A 19,688-nucleotide genomic window follows, 5' to 3' on the forward strand; every position below is an offset into this window, starting at 1 on the left:
CTGAATATTGCTCATACAATATTTGTTAAAACTCTCCATCAGAAGCTTCTAAATTGTATAAAAGATCATAGAATTAATAGAGCATTGGTCATGAAACAGAAAGTGCTGGAAGTACTCAGCAGGCCTGGCTGCATCTGTTGAGAGTATTGATCAACTGGATTAAGCATTGAGATAAAAACAAAAAAACTGCGGATGCTGGAAATCCAAAACAAAAACAGAATTACCTGGAAAAACTCAGCAGGTCTGGCAGCATCGGCGGAGAAGAAAAGAGTTGACATTTCAGGTCATGAGGACTCGAAACGTCAACTCTTTTCTTCTCCGCCGAGGCTGCCAGACCTGCTGAGTTTTTCCAGGTAATTCTGTTTTTGTTTTGGATTAAGCATTGGCTTGCCAAAATAGAGCTAGAAAATGATGATGGTTGATGCAGGAATGAACAGAGTTCTGTAGCAGTCCATTGCATGTTCCTTACTCTTTATCCTGCACTTTACGATGCTCATTAACAATACAGTAGAGGTTTATTCAGTAATATTATGAAGCTTAAACTGGGGAGAATGGCCTAAGGGACAAAACTTCAATTTAATGTGAGAAATGTAAAGCAAAGCGTCTTTGTAAAGGCAAGATGTAGTGTACACATAATGATGCATGACATTTGGGAAATTGGAATGGGCAAAAGTCAATCACTCATCGTTCAGTGAATATGAGTCTGCTGGCAACAATACAGTTCAAGCCCCGCAATGGCAAACAATTAGAAGTTGAAACTGATTATTTTTACTTTCTATAATACAGTAGTAAGGAGATAGCTATACCATTCTGGGCATTCTTCAGCATTTAATCACCAAAATAAGATTTATATGTTGGACAGAGTCCAGAAAACAGGTACAAGGAAGATAGATTAAGAAGAAAGAGTGATACAATTGTAACAAGTGTAGGAGGAACTATGATCCAGGTTTCCAAAATGCTGAAAGCATGGCTATTTTCATTATAAGTATGTTATTTAATTTAATTTTTGATCAGAGAATGAAAGGACATAACTATAAAATTAACAAGGCTTAAGAAATACAGGAGGCTAGCAGATAGCCTAGAAAATGATTTGCATTGCCATCCGATATTGGACCTTGGGTCCCATATACACCAGAGCATCCTCAGGCAGATCACTGGTGAAGGTGGCTTCATGTCTTTGGCCAGCAATGGCTCTCAGATAGATCTTAGGAGAGAGTGGGAAGTGAGCAGAAGGGACTCGAGTGACTGGGAGTAGCAAAGCAGTGACCAAGAAAAGGACAGCAACCAATAGTGGGGGACAGCAACAAATGGGAGTGCAGGAGGCAGTGATCAGGAGAGGAGGGCAGGCAGCAATTGACAGGAGGGTGCGCAGTAACTGGCAGTGGCTGGTGATTTTAATGTGGAGCTGGGAGAATCATTCTGCATCTCCCAACTCAACATTCAGACGAGTATTTTTTTAAGTCAGGTATTTGGTGGCAGCCTGCATCAGTCCTTTTAAGGTCCGCTGGTTAGGCCACATGTAGACCTAGTTTTCCTAAATGCAGCCAGTTCAGGGCAGCCCAGTTTTATAAAGTTGGTTACAATCAGACATTAGGTTCTTTATTTATATGTACATTTCGCTGAACTATCCACCATTACCTTTTAAAACCACTGTGTGCTATGGTGAATTGCAATCCTGCTCCAGAAACTCAATTTTCCTACATAATTTGGCAAGTCCATTGCTGCTTAATACATTAAAGATCCATGATGGCCCACGTATTGTGCTCCATACACACCATAAGGATTTTCTGCAGCCATCCTTCTGTGTTAACTTAAAATTCTAGATCTTCCCTTAACTCTTGCAAGAAACAAATTTCACTAACTCACTTCTCACATGAATAGTTATGGATTAAAATATTCTGGAGAACTACATCTTACTTAATGTTGAGCTTGCTCTAAGAGATCATCAATATATGTATTATGGATTAAAATATCCTGGAGAACTACATCTTACTAAATGTTGAGCTTGCTCTAAGAGATCATCAATATATGTATGGTCGTCACCATGAAATCAAATAGTGAATTCAGAAAAAAACCTCTTTACCCTGACAGTGGTGATAATATGGAATTCGCTACCATAACAAATAGTTGAGGCAAATAGTGTGTTAATGGTACGTTAATTATACTGTTAATATACACAGTTGAAGGACATTGTTTAATTAAGTACTTGGAGCACTTATAAAGGGAGACTGCTGGGGCACTGGGTTTGTAGCTAGGAAACAGGCATATATATATATAATGCTCCATTCTGTGAATAAATCTATTAGCAAGAACAGTATTAGTGCCTAGTTTCATACTTCACTTACTGGCTTGGGATAGGAATAACATAGTGTAAGGATAACACTGCATTTAAGGGGAAGCTAGATAAGCATATGATGAAGAAGGGAGTAGAGTGTTACCATGATGGAGTTCAATGAGGAAGGTTGGGAGAAAGCTCCAGTGCAGCATTAAAGCTGACACTGGTTGGGCAGAATGGCTTGTTTTTGTACTATATGTTTTGCATAATTTACACAAGGATGAACTCCTGCTGAAGGTAAACTTCACGCTCCTTTCACATCCTACTGACAGCTAGCAGCTCAGGATTGATTCTTTTTTCAAGAGCTGTGGTGTATTTTTTCACAGATAACATTGTTAATTGTATAAATTAAGGTCAAGTGTCTACAGGTGGGGGGATCTCAATGGATAAGTGCATATATTAGGAGGCAGTTATTGACACTGGTGGTGGGTTGTAGAGTTATGAGCAATACATTTGTAATATTTCACGTCATTAATAAATCCAAAACTGCTTAAAGATTGACTTCTGGCCTCCTCCTTCACCAACTGGCTGCGAGACGTTTAACGGACATTGTGTTATTGGCACCTGGGTATCTGATGGCTCAAGTCAATATCTTGACAATGGGTAATGGTGATATATATTGATGGATTCCCCTAAATAAAGACTTGTGGATATGCATAGCTCAAGAGGGGACTCAGACGTGTTTGCAATGCTAAATTGAGCCCCATAATGGTCATTTCTAAGGAATTACGTGGTCTCCTAAGGCCCTGAAATGACATGGAGTAAGTATGCGCATACTTCTGACCAAAGTCCATGACGAACCATATTGAGCAAGGACAAGCAAGAGACATCTTTTACCCATGAAGCAGGCATTAGACCATTACTATGTGCAAATAAGGGGAAAATACCTGTTTTGGGTCACTCCTGTAATGCTAAATTGCACAGAAACCACCAGCACCAGCACAAAACCAACCATAAGCATCGCCTAAATAAAAAAATGCTTAGTACTCAGCACAATCACTTACCATAATCGGGTTCAAGCAGCCAAACTGCTGCTGCTGTAGTCTTACATCTCCAATCATGGAACTATCATGTAATATGCTATACATAGAGGTAGGAGTTTTGTGACAGTGCACTCGTGTTCTCTGGTGACTTCTACTGCTTACCATGTCTGTACTAGTTGTTCCTGTCTACTTAGTAAAGGCTAAACTCTTGTCAATGTTAAAGACTAACTAGTGATTATTGTTCATTCAGGTGAGATAGATGGGTTCTCTTTGGAGCAAAGTTGACTGCGACAGTGACATATTTTGTGATGGGTTTTGGAATGGAATCATCCCTCATTGTTTCTATTGGCAATCTGATACCTGAGCCAGTTTCTTAGCTAGTTTGGTTAGAGAGGGAGATTTGTGACTGAGGTTCTTTTCACTCAACTCCAGATAATGTGTAAACTATTAGGGTGCCCCTGGCTAGACAAACCCCTGAGGCGTACAGATAGGTTAAGCACGTAGAATGTGTGCTTTTAGCTGACTGAACTCCAACAGTATCCCTGAACATACTTCTAGGTCCTTTAGCCTTGGCTGTTGTGAACTGCATTAGGTTTCCAGTATTGGGTAAGTAGGGTGAGTCCTTAGTGAAGACAGTATGCATTCCATGTTCAGTGAACAGAATTTCTACCTTTATGGATTTCTCAACAGCTTGGTTCAGAAACTCTTAAGCATAGCGATGTGTTTCTGCATTTGACAAGCCAAAAATACCCGGAAGGCTTAATAGAGAACATGTAGCACTGAGCTTTGTTACCTAAGATGGACCTGTGATTCACCGTTAAATAAAATATTTTTACTGTGAAAGACTTTGCAGAAGACTTCCTCTGGATGCTATTTGTATCAAAATGTAAATTATGCACATGATGAGTGCATTTCTAATTTAACTACACACACATGAGATTTTTGTTCTGTATCACATGTGTATTTGCGATTTGTTAGAAGTTTAATATTTTTTATCTCCACATGGCTGCTGAGGTCTGCCCATAGTAGATATTGGGTATGTGGTTATGGAGGTGGCATGTGGGTGTGAGGTGGTATTCAGGAGCCATGGAGTGTGTGTAGGAGGTTGAGGGGTGAGGGCTGGATGGCCTAATAATTTCTAAAACAACTGGGACAAAATCGCCAGAGAAGCAAAGCAGGCCTACTAACCAGTCTGCTTTGGCACTTGCCTGACCTCCAGCCATCTGCAATCTGCTTCTGGGGTTGGTGGGCGTGAATCTATCCCATCCCCACCTTCCTTTAATGAAAATTGGATGTAACGAGGTTGTTTAAACTGAGCTGGGTCTACTGAGTTGGAAAATTTTCCTATTTCAACTATCTGTCTCAGTAGCGAACATCTGGCCCATGTGCAAGTTCCATACTTTCCCTTGGGCCCCAACTGTTTCCATTGATTTACGCTTGATAAACCTGCATTTTATATTCCAGTGTATGCTCAAGAGATTGCCAGGAACATTAGGCACAAATTTACAGAGGCAAACGGGAGGGACATGAATGGGTCTAATTTCAGTTGTAATCTCCCAATAACATCCAGAAAAGCAATTCTAACCCTTATTTTCACTATTGCTTTGCTGCTTAAAAAGTTAGATGCAATTTTTTTGTGTCTCTGCCAGAGAACATATAGTTCCCCACTGCAAACTGACTCTGGCAATTAACACAAGCATTTCTGTGTTCTTTATGCAAAGGGACAATGGTCTGAAGATGGGCTTCAAACCAGTTAATCTCTGTAAACATAATCGGGCTAACAGACATCCAAAAAACTTGAATTGCATTGGGATTCAAATTTGTTCGATTCTTGGGTTGAACGAAAGGACATGCAACAGTGTTTTAAATTAATTGCATTGATTGGTCTATTCAACAGTGATCTACCAGAGTGCAAGGAAAAAGATACATTGTCCTTTTTCATATAATGAAGATTGCAAAGAGAACCCCTTTAAAAATTAAACTCATGCATAGAATGTAATTAGCTTCCAAATGGATAATGTTCTTTTTCCGCTAAATATTTTCTTTTGAAACTATGAATGCTGATGACATCACTGAGGAAACTGGCTGTGTTAAACAGCATAACAATGTAGAGTAATTGAGTTAATATACACAGTAAAAATGACATCATCACTGAAGCTCCCTATATCGTTTATGAATTGCAGTATCTCTACCAATGTTAATTTTAGCTGCCTTCCATTCTCAGATCCAGTCACTTCTCCTGATCTGTTGGTGCTATTTTCATTTACTGGGTTTAAAATATGAATACTGACAGAGAAGAAAGCACAAGTGTGTTCAAGTTAATGGCAAATCCTTTGCAGCAGTTTTATTTCCGAAGATTCCCCACATATTTTGTGGCCCAGTGGATTTCAGGTCCACATTACATACACTCTCAGCCTTGTCACTGGAGTAAGATATTGAATAGAGGTCAGGCATTCAACAAGCTTGGCAGAAAAATTAGACGGCAATCCATGAGCCACTCTTCTGTACTTCGCATGACGGCACCAATCCATAGTGGAGGGAACAAATAATCCACGAACCAGCCTTAGTTAGTAATGATGTTGATTGATAATTAACATCTTGCTCATATTTCATATGAATATTGTTTAAACATGTTCCAGGATTAATGCACTCTTGTTTAAATCAATGCAAGATCATAATATATGATCCATAAATATTGACACTACCAAATCTATTAGCTTCAGCTGATAGTACACTTGCCTAAGAAGGTTGTGATTCATACCCCAAGTAGGCATTTGAGAACATAGGGCTGTATTTTGCAGCCCTCCTCTCCCTGGGAGTTGGCAGGTGGGGATGGAGGAATCGTAAAATTGGGACCAACGTTGTGGGTGCTGTTCCTGGCACCTATCCACCCACCCCAATTTTGCCAGTGTCAGGGGAGGCGTTGGGAGGCCCGTCTACCCATGGGCCAAATTGAGGCCCTTATGAGGCCAATTAATGGCCACTTATGGGCCCCCCTCTCACCATTGCTTGGATTTAACTCATGGTGGGGAAGACCTCTGCCAAGTGTGCAGTCTCCACTGGTTGGGCCGGTGGCGAAGCAAGGCGGGGTGATGCCTCCCTTACAGGAGGGTCCCCAACATCTTCCCACACCCACGTTTCCCCTTACCCGCATGCTGTTCATCCCGGCCCATCCAACACCCAGTCTCCTTGCCAGCCTTGCCCTGATGATGTCTGCACCCACCCCACTAAGCTAAGTCAACGATCACCCTCGGGGACTGGATGCCATCCCATCAGTGGCCACCACTCCTGATAATTGTTAAATGGCTGTTGGGCAAAACAGCATCCCAATCCCATCCACCAACCCACCACCCCCCCATCCCCTCCTCCAATAAAATCCAGCCAATAACCTAATATGACACTTGGGGCATGTTGCATTGCCAGAGGTGCTATCCTTTGGGTTTAATTGATGCCACTTGAAGAATAGGGATTTTCCTGGCTACAGTTTCTCCTCCAATCAATACCACTATAAATACATGCTGTGTGCAAAATGGCTGAACTTCAAATAATTAACTAATTGTACATTTGAGGCTTTTCCAAAAGATATGATAAGCCTCTGTATATAAATACAAATGTTTCTCTATGCTACACGCTCATCACTTGCAAACTGCACAAAAAATCTATAAAGCCTATGAAATAGAAATATACTCTAGGGCACTGCTATAGCTTTTGGAAATGCTAAAGAAAAAATATGTTCTGGTAGTGTGTATGTGTGTATACTTTCAGGGTTGCCACTAAGATGTTCATTCGTTTTACAGTAAACAGATTTAACTGAATTTTTTTCATGATGTTTACAGTGCAGAGGCAACAGAGATGTGCAGGAAGGTGAGTTATTGTTCTCTCTCTTTTGGTGGTCTTTTCACCAGAATTTTCATTGTAATTGCTTTGTCTAAATGGGTATTACTTTCATTTTAGATTCAAAAATAAAGATGATCCATTTTTGAATTGTCTGTATTTAAATAGTTTATACTTGCATGTAGTCAATAGTTAGAATGTTGACCATGTTCCCTGATCTCTGGCATTAATAGTCTTCATGTGAGATATATGTGAACATTGCTTGTGTTTATTGGCCTCCCCTGTTATCTTCCCATTGGAGAGAGAATACCTTGCCTGTGTCTCCTCCAATAATCCCAATGAATTCATCAGTAAAGGAGTAACCTACCAGTCTGTGTAACAGTGTTGACTTCTGTAGTCATCAGTTTGTTTTCTTCTTCATAAACTAAATGCTGACACCCAGACTTGAAGGTAAATCCAAACTATCAGGTGAGAGGTGTCCATGATAGAGACTAAAATATAATGGGTGGATTCTCATTTTCACCAATTGCACATTATTTTGACAGAGCGGATTGTGCACACTTTATGGAATTCACCTGATTTTCATTCAAATTAACAAATAGAGGGCAGGTAGATTTTATAAAGGGTAATCTACCACTCAGGCAGTTCAGATGAAAATCTATCCAAATATTTTTTAATATTTCGAAAAACTCAGCAGGTCTGACAGCATCTGTGGAAAGGAAGACAGAGTTAACAGAGCTCCAGCTGTCCCACCCCTCTTAAACAGCTTATATTTCACCACATTTCTTACTCCTCTTTAGTTCTGATGAAGAGTCATATGGACTCGAAACGTTAACTCTGTCTTCCTTTCCACAGATGCTGTCAGACTTGCTGAGTTTTTCCTGCAATTTTTGTTTTTGTTTCAGATTTCCAGCATCCGCAGTATTTTGCTTTTATTTTTTAATCTTTGCCTCTGCTCTCAGCTTTGACCAATTCCTGTTTAGGATCAGGAACAGCACAAGTTAAATGCAGAGGCATTTACCACCTACATTGATATAATGATTTGTAAACTCAACTTAGAAGGTCAACTGAGCCAAGAGCATTTCCAATCCTTTCACAGGCTCTCCTTGTAGCCTTCAGGAATGAGATAAACAACCCAATTAAGACAGTTAGTTTTCTGTTATTGACCCAAGACATGGATCACCTAAGCTTATTTTGAGAGAAAGATTACACTCATTCCATCAATTAGGATGGATTGAAAACCATTCTCAAGAGGTTAGTTTTTTAATTGACAATATCACCCTTACCAAAAGGGTTTTGATACAATGATTTGCCAAAATTGTAGCGGGTTCCTAAAGCAGTAAGGTGCATATTTTGTAATTGCTTTGTCTAAATGGGAATTGCTTTCATTTTAGACTCTTAAGTAAAGATAATCCATTTTGAATTTTGTGTATTTAAAAAGTTTATACTTGCAGACTCAAACAGATGGCAGGACTTTGGTCCATATGCCAGTTGCTGTTGTGATTACTGAGGTATAACATTGTGGGAAATGATTCTGCAGGTGGACAAGGAATAAATGCCCACAAAGGCGTATTTACTTTCCCACTGGGATTCCAGGAGAATACTGCTCAGTTGGACAGCTACAATTGCTAGATGCTGCTGTCTGTTTTTTTTTAAGTGTCTTTGTATGTTTCCAGTCCCTGCCTCGAGAGCTAATATAAAGAGATGCTTCTATTCTAAGCCTTCAATCTTTGCTCACAGGATTCATGCAAAGTTGGACTGGTAAAGTTTGCCAGCATTACATTAGAGACCGTTGGCCACAGTGTGAGTATTAAGCTCCTCCTGTCATCTTGCACTCTTTCAACCAGCGTGGGTTTAATGTAAAAGTGCCTTTGATAGTTCTGGGAGCCTTGCTCCACTTCTTCTGCAACATCTAATGTCAAGCAAAATAGACTTAAATTATAACAAGAAGATAATCAACAGTGAAAAGAGGAAACATTTCAGAGCCTTCATCATTTACATCAGAACAGCTTCAATCATACTTTCAGGATTCTAAACAGCGAGAGTATAAATATGATCAGAATACAGTTTACAGGATTTGCAGTTCAGACCCCCTAAAAGAAATAGAAAACTTTTTTCTTTTGTTTTTCTTTTTTTTACAGAAAGCATAATACAATAAAATAACTGATTTTCTTATGTATAGCATTATTGCAATTCATATAAATGTTATCTGTTTGCATAGTGTGTGCAAGGATTTTCTCATCATGTTTAAAATACTCAACCGCAGAAAGAAAAGTCGAACATTCATCCACACAGTTGATAATCAAAATAATAATCATCATTATAATAGAGACACAAACATCATTCTGCTTACAGAGCAAAAATTCAAAGGATTTTGATTATGGATTGAAGTGGAAATGAAATGGTTTGAAACCAAGTCCATCCATTTTGGTTTGTACAGGCAATACATCTGCACTGATACGTAGAGAGGCATATACCCACAGGAATCACTCTCCCCTGACATATACAGGTGTTTCCATGGCCAACACTTCAATTTTAAAACTTATGGACATCATATCCATTCTGTCCATGTGCAGTATGCATGCCTATCCTAACACAGACAAGTATAGCAGCCTCCTTGTTACCGAGAAGCATTTGGCCTTTCCAATTGTTGCACTTTTTCTCTGATTTTTAAACATTTTTTTATTGGGTAAATTTCTGTGCTGATCCAACTGATGAATGTTAATGCTCGGAACAAATGCATTTTTCACTATTCTCCCCAATATCATCATCAAACATTCTCAGATGAGGTGTAGAATGAGTTAGCTACAGAATCAAGCTCTCCTTACTCTGACCAATAACGAGCCTTAAACCTAGAAGACGACCCTGATGCTGAATTAAAGTGACTTTTTCATTTTTAATACCAGCCACCTTTAAAAAATCTGAGTGAAGACCACCACATCATGCCAAGTTATGGTTTACTTTATATAGTCTAAATTCATGTAGGACCTTTACAGCTATCAGGACAGGAAGGTTTTCATTCATTAACTAGATCTGAGGCCGGTTCCCAATGATAAAAGGCAACAGTAAACCAACTGTGCTACTTACACCTTCAAGTTGTAGCTTTGGGTAAGTACAATGTTTCCTAAATCTATACTCATAGATAAAAAAAAATGCCAGACTATGTCAGAAAATGTATTTTGTTACTAGATTAGAATGGATATTTTGACACCATATGTTAGCTGGTCATATTGATACCAGTTTATCACTAACTCTAAATTTACACCACTTCTACTGAATTGAGTTCATATACATAGCACTCAGTTCAGAGTTAGATTGAAACACCAAAGATATTGCAAAGGTTGGATAATGTTTACACAAAACATTAACTCCCACATTTAACACATTACACGTTAGGTTGGAGGAAGAGATATTTTAAAACTCAATCCTTCATTTTATCTCTTTTTCGGCCTTCTGCCTGTGTGCAGACATCCTCCAGCTAAGTCAGGAGGATCTGCACAGTGGGTTTACTCCTGGTTGCTATAGATGCTGCAGTGAAGTCTCCCTGATAATTTGTTTTCTTTATTCATCAAGAATGAAGACCTTCAGCACTCTGTGATGTGACATCAAGTCAAGCTAATGGCTTAATAATCTAAATCTGAACTGCACTGAAATCCAACATTCTACTGCTACAGCTGACTCGATGGGCCAAATGGCCTACTTCTGCTCCTAAGTCTTATGATCTAGAGCCATTGAATGCTCTGAGTGAGTTTCTGAGACACCACTATTAACATTACTGGAATTCAATGCATTCTCATGGTAACTCCCTATGACACTTAGTTGAGAAGAGAGTAATAATAAAGTTGTCTTACAAGCTTGATCCAATCTAAAGGTGCAAGTTTCATTAGTTGGTGTTCTTTGTTGAACAAGAATAAAAGTACTTCAATCTGCAGAAACCTTGCCTAAGACGGTTAGAACTCTTTCCCTCACTGTCTTCAGATATGGATTGATGGCGCATTAATGGAGCAAAATTCAGCCTGGATCTTAAGTAAACCTTCATAAAAACTTATTATTATGGACTCATAGCATTGGAGTTTCTATACTTAGCAGTTTGGTGAATTTATCAAGTTTGAGCTGCTTTATAGAATATAATACAATAAGCAAGTAGGAACAAGGAAAACCCATTCCGCCTACCTACAACGTCTCATTTTTTGGATTTGTTTAACTCTCTCCTTTAGTATCAGATCAATATGTCCTGCTAAGTTAGGGGGTCTTTTTTGCTTTAAGATATTGATTTGATGCAACAATCATTTTGCAAATTGTGAAAAAATTGCAATAAGTTTAAGCTTATTGTTTTCCTATTATATATCTATATACCTTTGTTCACTTTTCCTAGTTCTGCACAACTACCTCATAGAGACCAGACTGAGCTTTTTTAGCCTCTCTTGATGGCTCACTGGCAAATACTTGGAATCATCTATCACTTTAATGGGGCTTCTGCTAAGACTAGAGAACCAATTTATTTCAAGAGATTTGCAATAACAAGGTAATCACTCTACTTGGTTCCACCATGTTATAGCGTAAGTACCCTTAACGTTGCACCACTTGATGTTAGTCAAGAGCCACAGCAGTAAGCTTCAAATCCCAGGGCTTCTAAAGTGACCCAGAGGTATTATAATAACCAAAGACTATAGCAGAAATAAATAAGACTGCTCCACCTGTTAGCCTCTCTGTCATTTATTGTATGTTCAGGAATTACTCAGGGCATTTTTAATTGTCTGTTTTGGCACTAATCCCATTATCCCTCTACTCCCTATAGAATGGTAAACCCGTCTTTATCATGTTTCAGTTAATTCACTGACCTGGGCATAAGTTCCATCTTAAGTTATTTTTTGCGCAAAGTTTCCTCGGGTCATTATCATGTCCTAGTTCTTTTGATTTTTTTCCAAAGAATCATTAAGTCTTTCTACTGCTGCCCTTCTGTCCTCCCTCTCACCAGTCTGTCCTCTAACCAGTTCATTGTTCAGGTCATTGGCTGGGAGCCTGGAAATGCATATTCCAGTCTTTTGTTCCTCTTTTATTTTTAGTTCACTTGATTGATATAGTCTGTGTACAGGTAACACACAAATTAAAATCCTCTTGACATCACTCACTGAAGCTATAGCTTGCTGGTGTTAGTTGACAAGAAAAAGGACAATTATTACACCCTTAGGCTGAAATTGTAACCATCATGGATTGTCTGAAGAGCACCTACATGTGAAGAGATAGTAAGTCACCTAAAACTTTCACAAGGGCACTATAGAAGTAAAAGCTAAAAAAAGTCACATTGCACAGATTTCTATGAATTACACTGTTATAGATCATGTGGTTGGCCAACAGGACAACCACAGAGTGGTAACAGTCTAGATTTGCGCCCTTGTAATCCTCCTGTGCTCAGTTTCTGACCTGAGGCAAAATGACTAAGAGAGGCAGGGAGAGAGAGGAACGAGCATCAAGGCATTTTCCCACAGGGTGGGAGGAATGGCAGAACATTGAAGTTGAGTCAGGTGGAGGGGGGCGGTGAGGTTGGGGTGGGAGGAAGGCTAATACAAATTACTTTCAGGTACTGCCGAATTACAGTCTCACCACGCCCTCAGAGATTCTAGGCTGGATAATGAAACAAAGCCTAAAAAATCTAAAAAGGAGTGGTGAAAGAATGAAACATTGAAATTCAAAAAAATAGACACTTATGTTATGCATTTCAGTATAAAACAAAACACACATTTTTCTTCTTTCGAGGCTGAGAATTGGGAATAAAGTGCTGCATTGTGATATAATGAAGGTGAAAGATTTTTTTAGGTCTTACAGTTCTGGGTCCACATGACTATTTTCATCTGTTTTGCATCAACAATTTGCTGCATTTAATCTTACAGGCTTTGCAAACTGGATTTCACTCTCAGCTGAAATCACAGATGTACTGGACAACAGATCACAATAGGAAGGAAATCACAGCAAACAAGACAACAGCTTTCAATTGCCAAACCTAGCAACACCCTTAAAGCAAGCTCACCCACAGTAAGAAAATTTTAATGAGTGACAAAATTTCTTGGCAGTGCCATCTTTAGAAGATCATTAGGGTCGAACAGAAGGTGCTGGAAATGCAGAAATATTAGAATTTTATCATCAAGTGTAGAGACGCTTTGCATAACATAGTGCAAAATTGCTACTGGCTAATAGCAGGACAAAAATACCTTTGGACCTTATGTGTAGTAATATTGTAAATGTGTTCCTTTAAAATATGTTTACAATTTTGCCACGAACACTAACCCGAGAAAGCTTTGATAAACAAATTTACAATCTTGCAACACACCAGGGGCCCTCAAAGAATGCTTACAACAGCGTCTGAGGATTAAAGCTGTTCTGTATCAAAACACAACCAGGCAAAACCATCTAACAAGTTTCTTATAAACAGGATGCAAAACTCCATCAATGATCGATGCCTTTTTTCAGAATAATTCCTACCATTTTCCCAGGCTTTGATGTTGCACTGAATAAACAGAATTTGAATTAACAGAACATAGAATTGATATGCATCAGGTGCCATCTAATGTTGGAGGAAACACAAAAGCTTACAAATATCTCAAATGCAGTGACACTAAAGGCCAAAGTACTATTTGTGGCATTCTCTTTATTTGTAAGAGTGGCAGGTATCTGTAAGTGGAGAGTGGAATGAACCTGTGAGTGGGTTCATTGATAAGGTTTATCTTTCTGGTGGAACTCGCTACCACATGGAACAGGAGAGATAATTGATATAGATGCATTTAAGAGGAAGCTAGATAAGTACTTGAGGGTGAAAGGAATAGAAGGTTATACTTATGGTCTTAGGATGGGAAGAAGCTTGTATAGAGTATAAACACCAATATAGACCAGTTGGGCCGATTTCTGTACTAGAAACTTTATGGTGCCATTTCATTAATGGTTCCACTTGCTTTACTATAAGTATATGCTAGTAACTAGCAATCACACTAAACCATAATTTATTCGAGGTGGCAGATGGGCCTGTTTACTTAGTGTTTTTTTTTGTTGTTAACAGGCTGTGGTGAGCTGCCTTCTTGAACCACTGCAGTCCATGTGGTGTAGTTACACCCACCGTGCTATTAGGAAGGGAGTTCCAGGATTTTGACCCAGTGACAATGAAGGAATGGTGATATCTTTCCAAGTCAGGATGGTGGGTGGCTTGGACGGGAACTTGCAGGTGGTGTTGTTTCCATGCATCTGCTGCCCTTGTCCTTCTAGGTGGTAGAGGTTGCGGGTATGGAAGGTCCTTTTGATGGGTCTTGTGGAAATAATAAATCTTAACCTTAAGAAGGTAACTGATATTTTTTGTCAGCACTCCATTCCCAAAATCCTGCAACCCCACCCCCCACCCACCCATGAGAAAAATCAGTCTCAAGCTGCTGTTGTCTTTTTTTATAAAAAGAACACATTAATTTTTCCAAAATGAACAGGCTTTATTCTCTGTGACCACAAGGTCCGTCTGTGAAAACATCATAGTGTACAGCAGACTGATAATCAGGTGTTCACCAGAAAAAAAAAGGTTTTAAAAAGCCTGATTTTGCTCCAGTTTAAATTCTAACTATGCAGATAATGCAATATGCAAGGCAAACATTAAAAAAAACCTTGCAGGGGTGATACGATCCAGAAGGATCTCAGAACTCTGTGGATGTAGCGCTGTGTAGACAGTGGCAGGGTCTGCCCTCCTCATGCACTCAACCAACCTAAGCTGTATGATGACGCTGGATACATGAGTCACCCATTCCATCATAAGGGATGGGAAAATATAAAAATATGACTACAAGTTGTTCTGATTATCCCTAGGAGTCACTCTCAGACAGTGAATCGTGGCCAGTTATAGAATAGCAATGCTACATCCTGCCCAGGGAAAAGGACCAAGGAAGGTTATGATCCTAGTGGGGAAACTGAGAGAAAATAATGTGCTTTACAAAAAAAAATCCAGATAAGTGCAGGAACAGTTAAGGGGGGAAAATGTTGAAAATTGCAGTATCCAGGCAATATCCATTTAATGGTTAACAGTTTCCTCTTTGTGTGTGACTGGTATTGATGGGCATCATGGGATTTCCTGAATGCTAACAGTAGCTTGCACTTTTCTTAGGCAATGTAACTTGCTGCCCATGACTTTGTGTTAAACATTTGCATCCGGTTCTTGAAGAAAACTCCAAACATTTTAAATGATACACATGTATAATATATATATCCACTGATCTGGCCTCACCTCCCACCCTGGTCCTGAGAGTTTTCCATTGTATTTTGCTCATTTCTGCAAATCCTGTTGTTGTGGTCTGCCTTGGTCTTGTACCTATTGACAGGATGTAAGTCAACACCTTACAAGCCCTCACAGAGTCATGAAAGTAAGCACCATACGATACATGGACAGTGTGGCTGAATTCCCATCAGTCTTTGGTCTGTGACTCTTTCTTACTCTGTAACTCAAAGCCATAAAATAGGTATATAATATATATAAAAACCTCAAAATATTTTTCTATTGATCTACCACAACACACCAGTACATACACGCTAGGAGTGCACTGATTACAGTTCCCTCACAATCAGCAGGCTGTAGACTGTAGTCCATTACATCAACAGCTGTAAAATCAGTGTCTTTAGTTAATCAGTTTCCTGCGGATTTTCAAAAAGAATCAATTATTATTTCACTGTTGATTTTAATCTGGCTATTTATTTTTCAAATGTCAACATGGTTAAATAGACATTAACATTTTTACTGGTTATCTCTGCACAGGCTCAACTATTGGAGTTATCTGTTCAGCAAGTTACATTGCTTTATGTATTGATGGCTATGATGAGTTTGGATCACAGAAGACAGTTTATATGCAGCAACTTGAATGATTTCAATCAGTTTTTTTTTAAACTTATCTTTATTAACTGAGGTAAGAGTCAAAAAGTAGCAAATGCTTTCAGTGACTCAGTGATATAATTGCTTTTAAATCACTTTTTCCCAAATGTTCCAATTGCAAACTGTTTAATATTCTGGGATGTAGTGGGGATTCATTAATTAATAACTCCAACTATATGTTTAAATAATTTAGCAGCCTTCAATGAAGAAGACACTACCCCAAATACCTATGACTCAGACTCCGACTTGCTGCATGCTGACTGGATTTCCTATCTAGTGAGTCTGGCCTGACTGAACAGTGGCAAGGGAAGACCAGCCACTTTGTCACTGGTAAAATAGGAGGGAAAGTTCTTTTCTGCCCCAAATTTACCTGTGGAGACTAGTGTCATGTTCCTGTGCAAGCAACTGGCTATTGAACAAGATTCGTAGAAGCCTGGAACCAGTCTCCAGATGGTCTGACCAGTTGGAGATGAGCTGGGATGAAAAAGGAGGGAGAAAAATAAGAGAAGATACTCCTCTCAAAAATTCTTCAAATTTTTTTCAATTAATGATTAAGGAAAATATCTACAATGACAACAAAAAAAAGTCAAAATTAATATTTTGGGGGTGAAAAATCAAAATGATCCAGCAACAATTTTTAAAAACAAATGTTGAAATATTGTTAAAGTTACAACAATAAAGGTCTTGCTTACATTTATGTAGCTTATTATGTCTCTCAAAAGCACCTCACATACAATTAATTATTTTGAAGTGCCGTCACTATTATGTATAGAAATGTGGAAGCTGTCTTGCAAATAGCACTATGATGAATGACCAGTTTGTGCAACTGATTTTTTTATGGCGGCATTGGTTAAGGAGGGCACATGTTTTTTGAATAGTGCCATGAGTTCTTTTACATCCACAAAAGTAGGCAGAGAGTGCCTTTAATACCTCAATATAATGATTGCATCTCTGACAAGGCAGTACCCTCTCTGTACTGCATTAAAGTGTCGGCCTAGGTTGATTCGACAAACTTTCCAAAAACAAAAACTGAATTAAAAACTGAAGAATTTATTAATAGGTCAACATTTAATTATGTTAGGTTTTTAAAGAAACAGAATAACTGGGGTACATTGGTAACGTACCACAAAAAATTCCCTCAAAGCAGGATTGTTGTGATTACTGATACCTGCCAGCACACCAACTTGTCGCTCTACCTTAAAATTAGAAAATAAATGAGCTGTATCTTGCCCTGACATCTGCTAAGCCACCTCCTTTTGTTCCTAATATACACAATCAAAACTTCTACAGTCCATAACCTGATGATTACTGGGTTTAACTTCAGTACTGGGATTTGATCAGTTTACACATTTTGTAATCTTTGCACTCCCAATTACACACATGAAACTTAAAAATAATGTGCTTTCCTTGCTGAGTGCATTCAGTTAAGGCAAAGGCATACATTTGTTTTTCACCCTCTTTGAACAGAGATGTTATAGTAACATGTCTCAGTATAAATGATTTCTTTTTCATTTTTAACCCCTATACTGAAACAATATTTTAACAGGGTTTGAAGACAGTCAGCACAAAGTGTCTATTTAGGAGACCTTTTCCAAGGTGTCTAGCAGGCTCACGCCACGCAGCTACGGCCACCTGTAACCATCCAAATGCGATAGACCTGAACGTTGCTGGCAATGGCCGTGGATTTTGTCCCTGTGCGGTTTTTAAAAAACTTCCTTTATAGGCAGACACTGCTGTCTATCTGACATGTGGAGCCCACCCCTGCGTGTGAAAGGAACAGTTTTCCATTTGGGCAGACGCAAACCTCAAAGACATTTTGTCGAGCAGACGGTGAGGAAGTGTATGACCCCATAGGTAGTCTAGGTAATTTTATTTCTCTGGCTTCCAAAGTGATCTGAAAGAGACAAAAAAAACATGAAAAATGAGATCTGCATATATTTTTTTAAAATTGCATTGCTGTCACCAGCGAACATGAGAGTTCATGAGAATCTTAAACTCAAAACATTTTTGAAAAATCAAAGAATTATGATCAACGTCAAAGTCATTTTGTTTTCCACATCCATTTTGTATAAACCGGTAAGGACATTTGGCTTGGGATACTGTGTTCCATAAAATCAGGATACGCATTAGCATATTGGCTGAATGCTGAATTATCCATGGGTTTATATTATATTTTAAAGTTATTTTGGGGATAAAAAAGGAGAAATGACGGGCATTTCTATAATCTTTTATCCTCAGGATATCCCAAAGTATTTTATAACCAATTAATTAGTTTTGAAATGCAGTCACTGCTGTTAATGCAGGGAAACATGGTAGCCAAATTGTGCACAGCATGATCCCACAAATAAAAGGAATGAATTATCAATAAATTTCACTTATGAAGATACTAATTAAGTCAGTAATATTGGCCATAATAACAGGAAGCTCCTCCTTTCCTCTTCAAATCATGAATTCTTTCATATCCATCTGAACAGGCAAACACAAGCTTGATTTAATGGCCAGGTTGCAGAATGGGGGGGAGGGGGGTGCACTGCTATGGGTGCTGTTCCTGGCACCTACCGGCCCACCCTCATAGCAAGGAAGATTGTGGGAGGCCAATCTAGAGGCTGATTGAAGCACGTAAGTGGGCAATTGAAGGCCTCTGGATGGGCCACTTCCCACCACTGCTGGGATTTAACCTATGGCGCATGGAGGCCGGTGCTGTGTGAAGCCCATCAGCTTTCACTGCTTGGGCTGGTGGCTGGCAATGGGGAGGGGTGGAGGGTAGCTCATCAGAGGCCTCCATAAGGTCTTCTCCTCCCTGCGTTTCCCCTTCCCCCGATCTGGGGTCTGCCAGCCTGACCCCAGTGATACTTGTTATGATCCTGCACCAGACCCCAGGGTTCTTGGTATGATCTGCTTTACCTACAGCCCATGGTTTATTGATCATCAGAAGCAATGGTTGTAAAATTGATACCAATATATTTTTGGTGTGATGTAGTCTTTGAGACATCAGTGACATTCTGCAGGGCGAAGTCAAGGCCAACTGCAGTATTCAGTCAATCAGGGTTGAAAGACAGGGGAATAAGTGGACTCGGACAGGCAGATGGCAGGAGGAGGAATAAGTGATGAAGAGAAGAGGAAGTGAGGAGAGGGTAGTGTTGCAATATGCCTTTAAGGGATAGCAGCATGACATCACTAATTCAGAAGTGTGTCATGCAATCCAGTCTTAGTTTCACTTTTGCTTTTGAGCAGAGCACACACACACACACACAGCTCTGCTGCTGATGTTTTCAAGCTTTCCACCTTTGTATTAATGCTATCATGTTCCTTGTGGCATGAAAATATAATTTTATAATATTATTGTGACTGATTGTAAAGGTAAGTTAATGGTGTGACTGGATTAGCTTCTCTGTGTGAGATTGTGTGTGGGGGTGTTTTAATTGAATTGCAGAAAGCTAGTTTGGAGCTCTGGAGTTATCAAAAGAGAAGCTAGGTTTGAAATGCCAAATAAGTTACCATGGCTGATGAGGAGCGAGGAACATTTGCATTTTTAGATAAACCAGAGTAGTGGATTTCAAAGAGATGATGGGACATTACGCCTAGCCAGAAGCAGTTAAGCCAAACAGCGTGTTTACTTTTCTCAAAGATTACTGATAATATGAGC

The 19,688-nt window shown here is 39.2% G+C and overlaps 1 protein-coding gene across 1 annotated transcript in view; it reads right to left on the reverse strand.

Moving 5' to 3' along the window:
- Positions 1-14,606: 14,606 nt before the first annotated feature.
- sgcd (sarcoglycan, delta (dystrophin-associated glycoprotein)) overlaps positions 14,607-19,688 on the reverse strand; it is a 222,435-nt gene continuing 217,353 nt past the window's right edge. The window contains exon 8 of the mRNA XM_041194274.1: positions 14,607-17,936. Within this exon, the coding sequence (XP_041050208.1) occupies positions 17,760-17,936 (177 nt within the window). The 3' untranslated portion in view covers positions 14,607-17,759. The remainder of the gene's footprint in view (positions 17,937-19,688) is intronic.

Source organism: Carcharodon carcharias, chromosome 8 (assembly GCF_017639515.1).
Source record: "Carcharodon carcharias isolate sCarCar2 chromosome 8, sCarCar2.pri, whole genome shotgun sequence".
NCBI classification, from domain to species: domain Eukaryota; kingdom Metazoa; phylum Chordata; class Chondrichthyes; order Lamniformes; family Lamnidae; genus Carcharodon; species Carcharodon carcharias.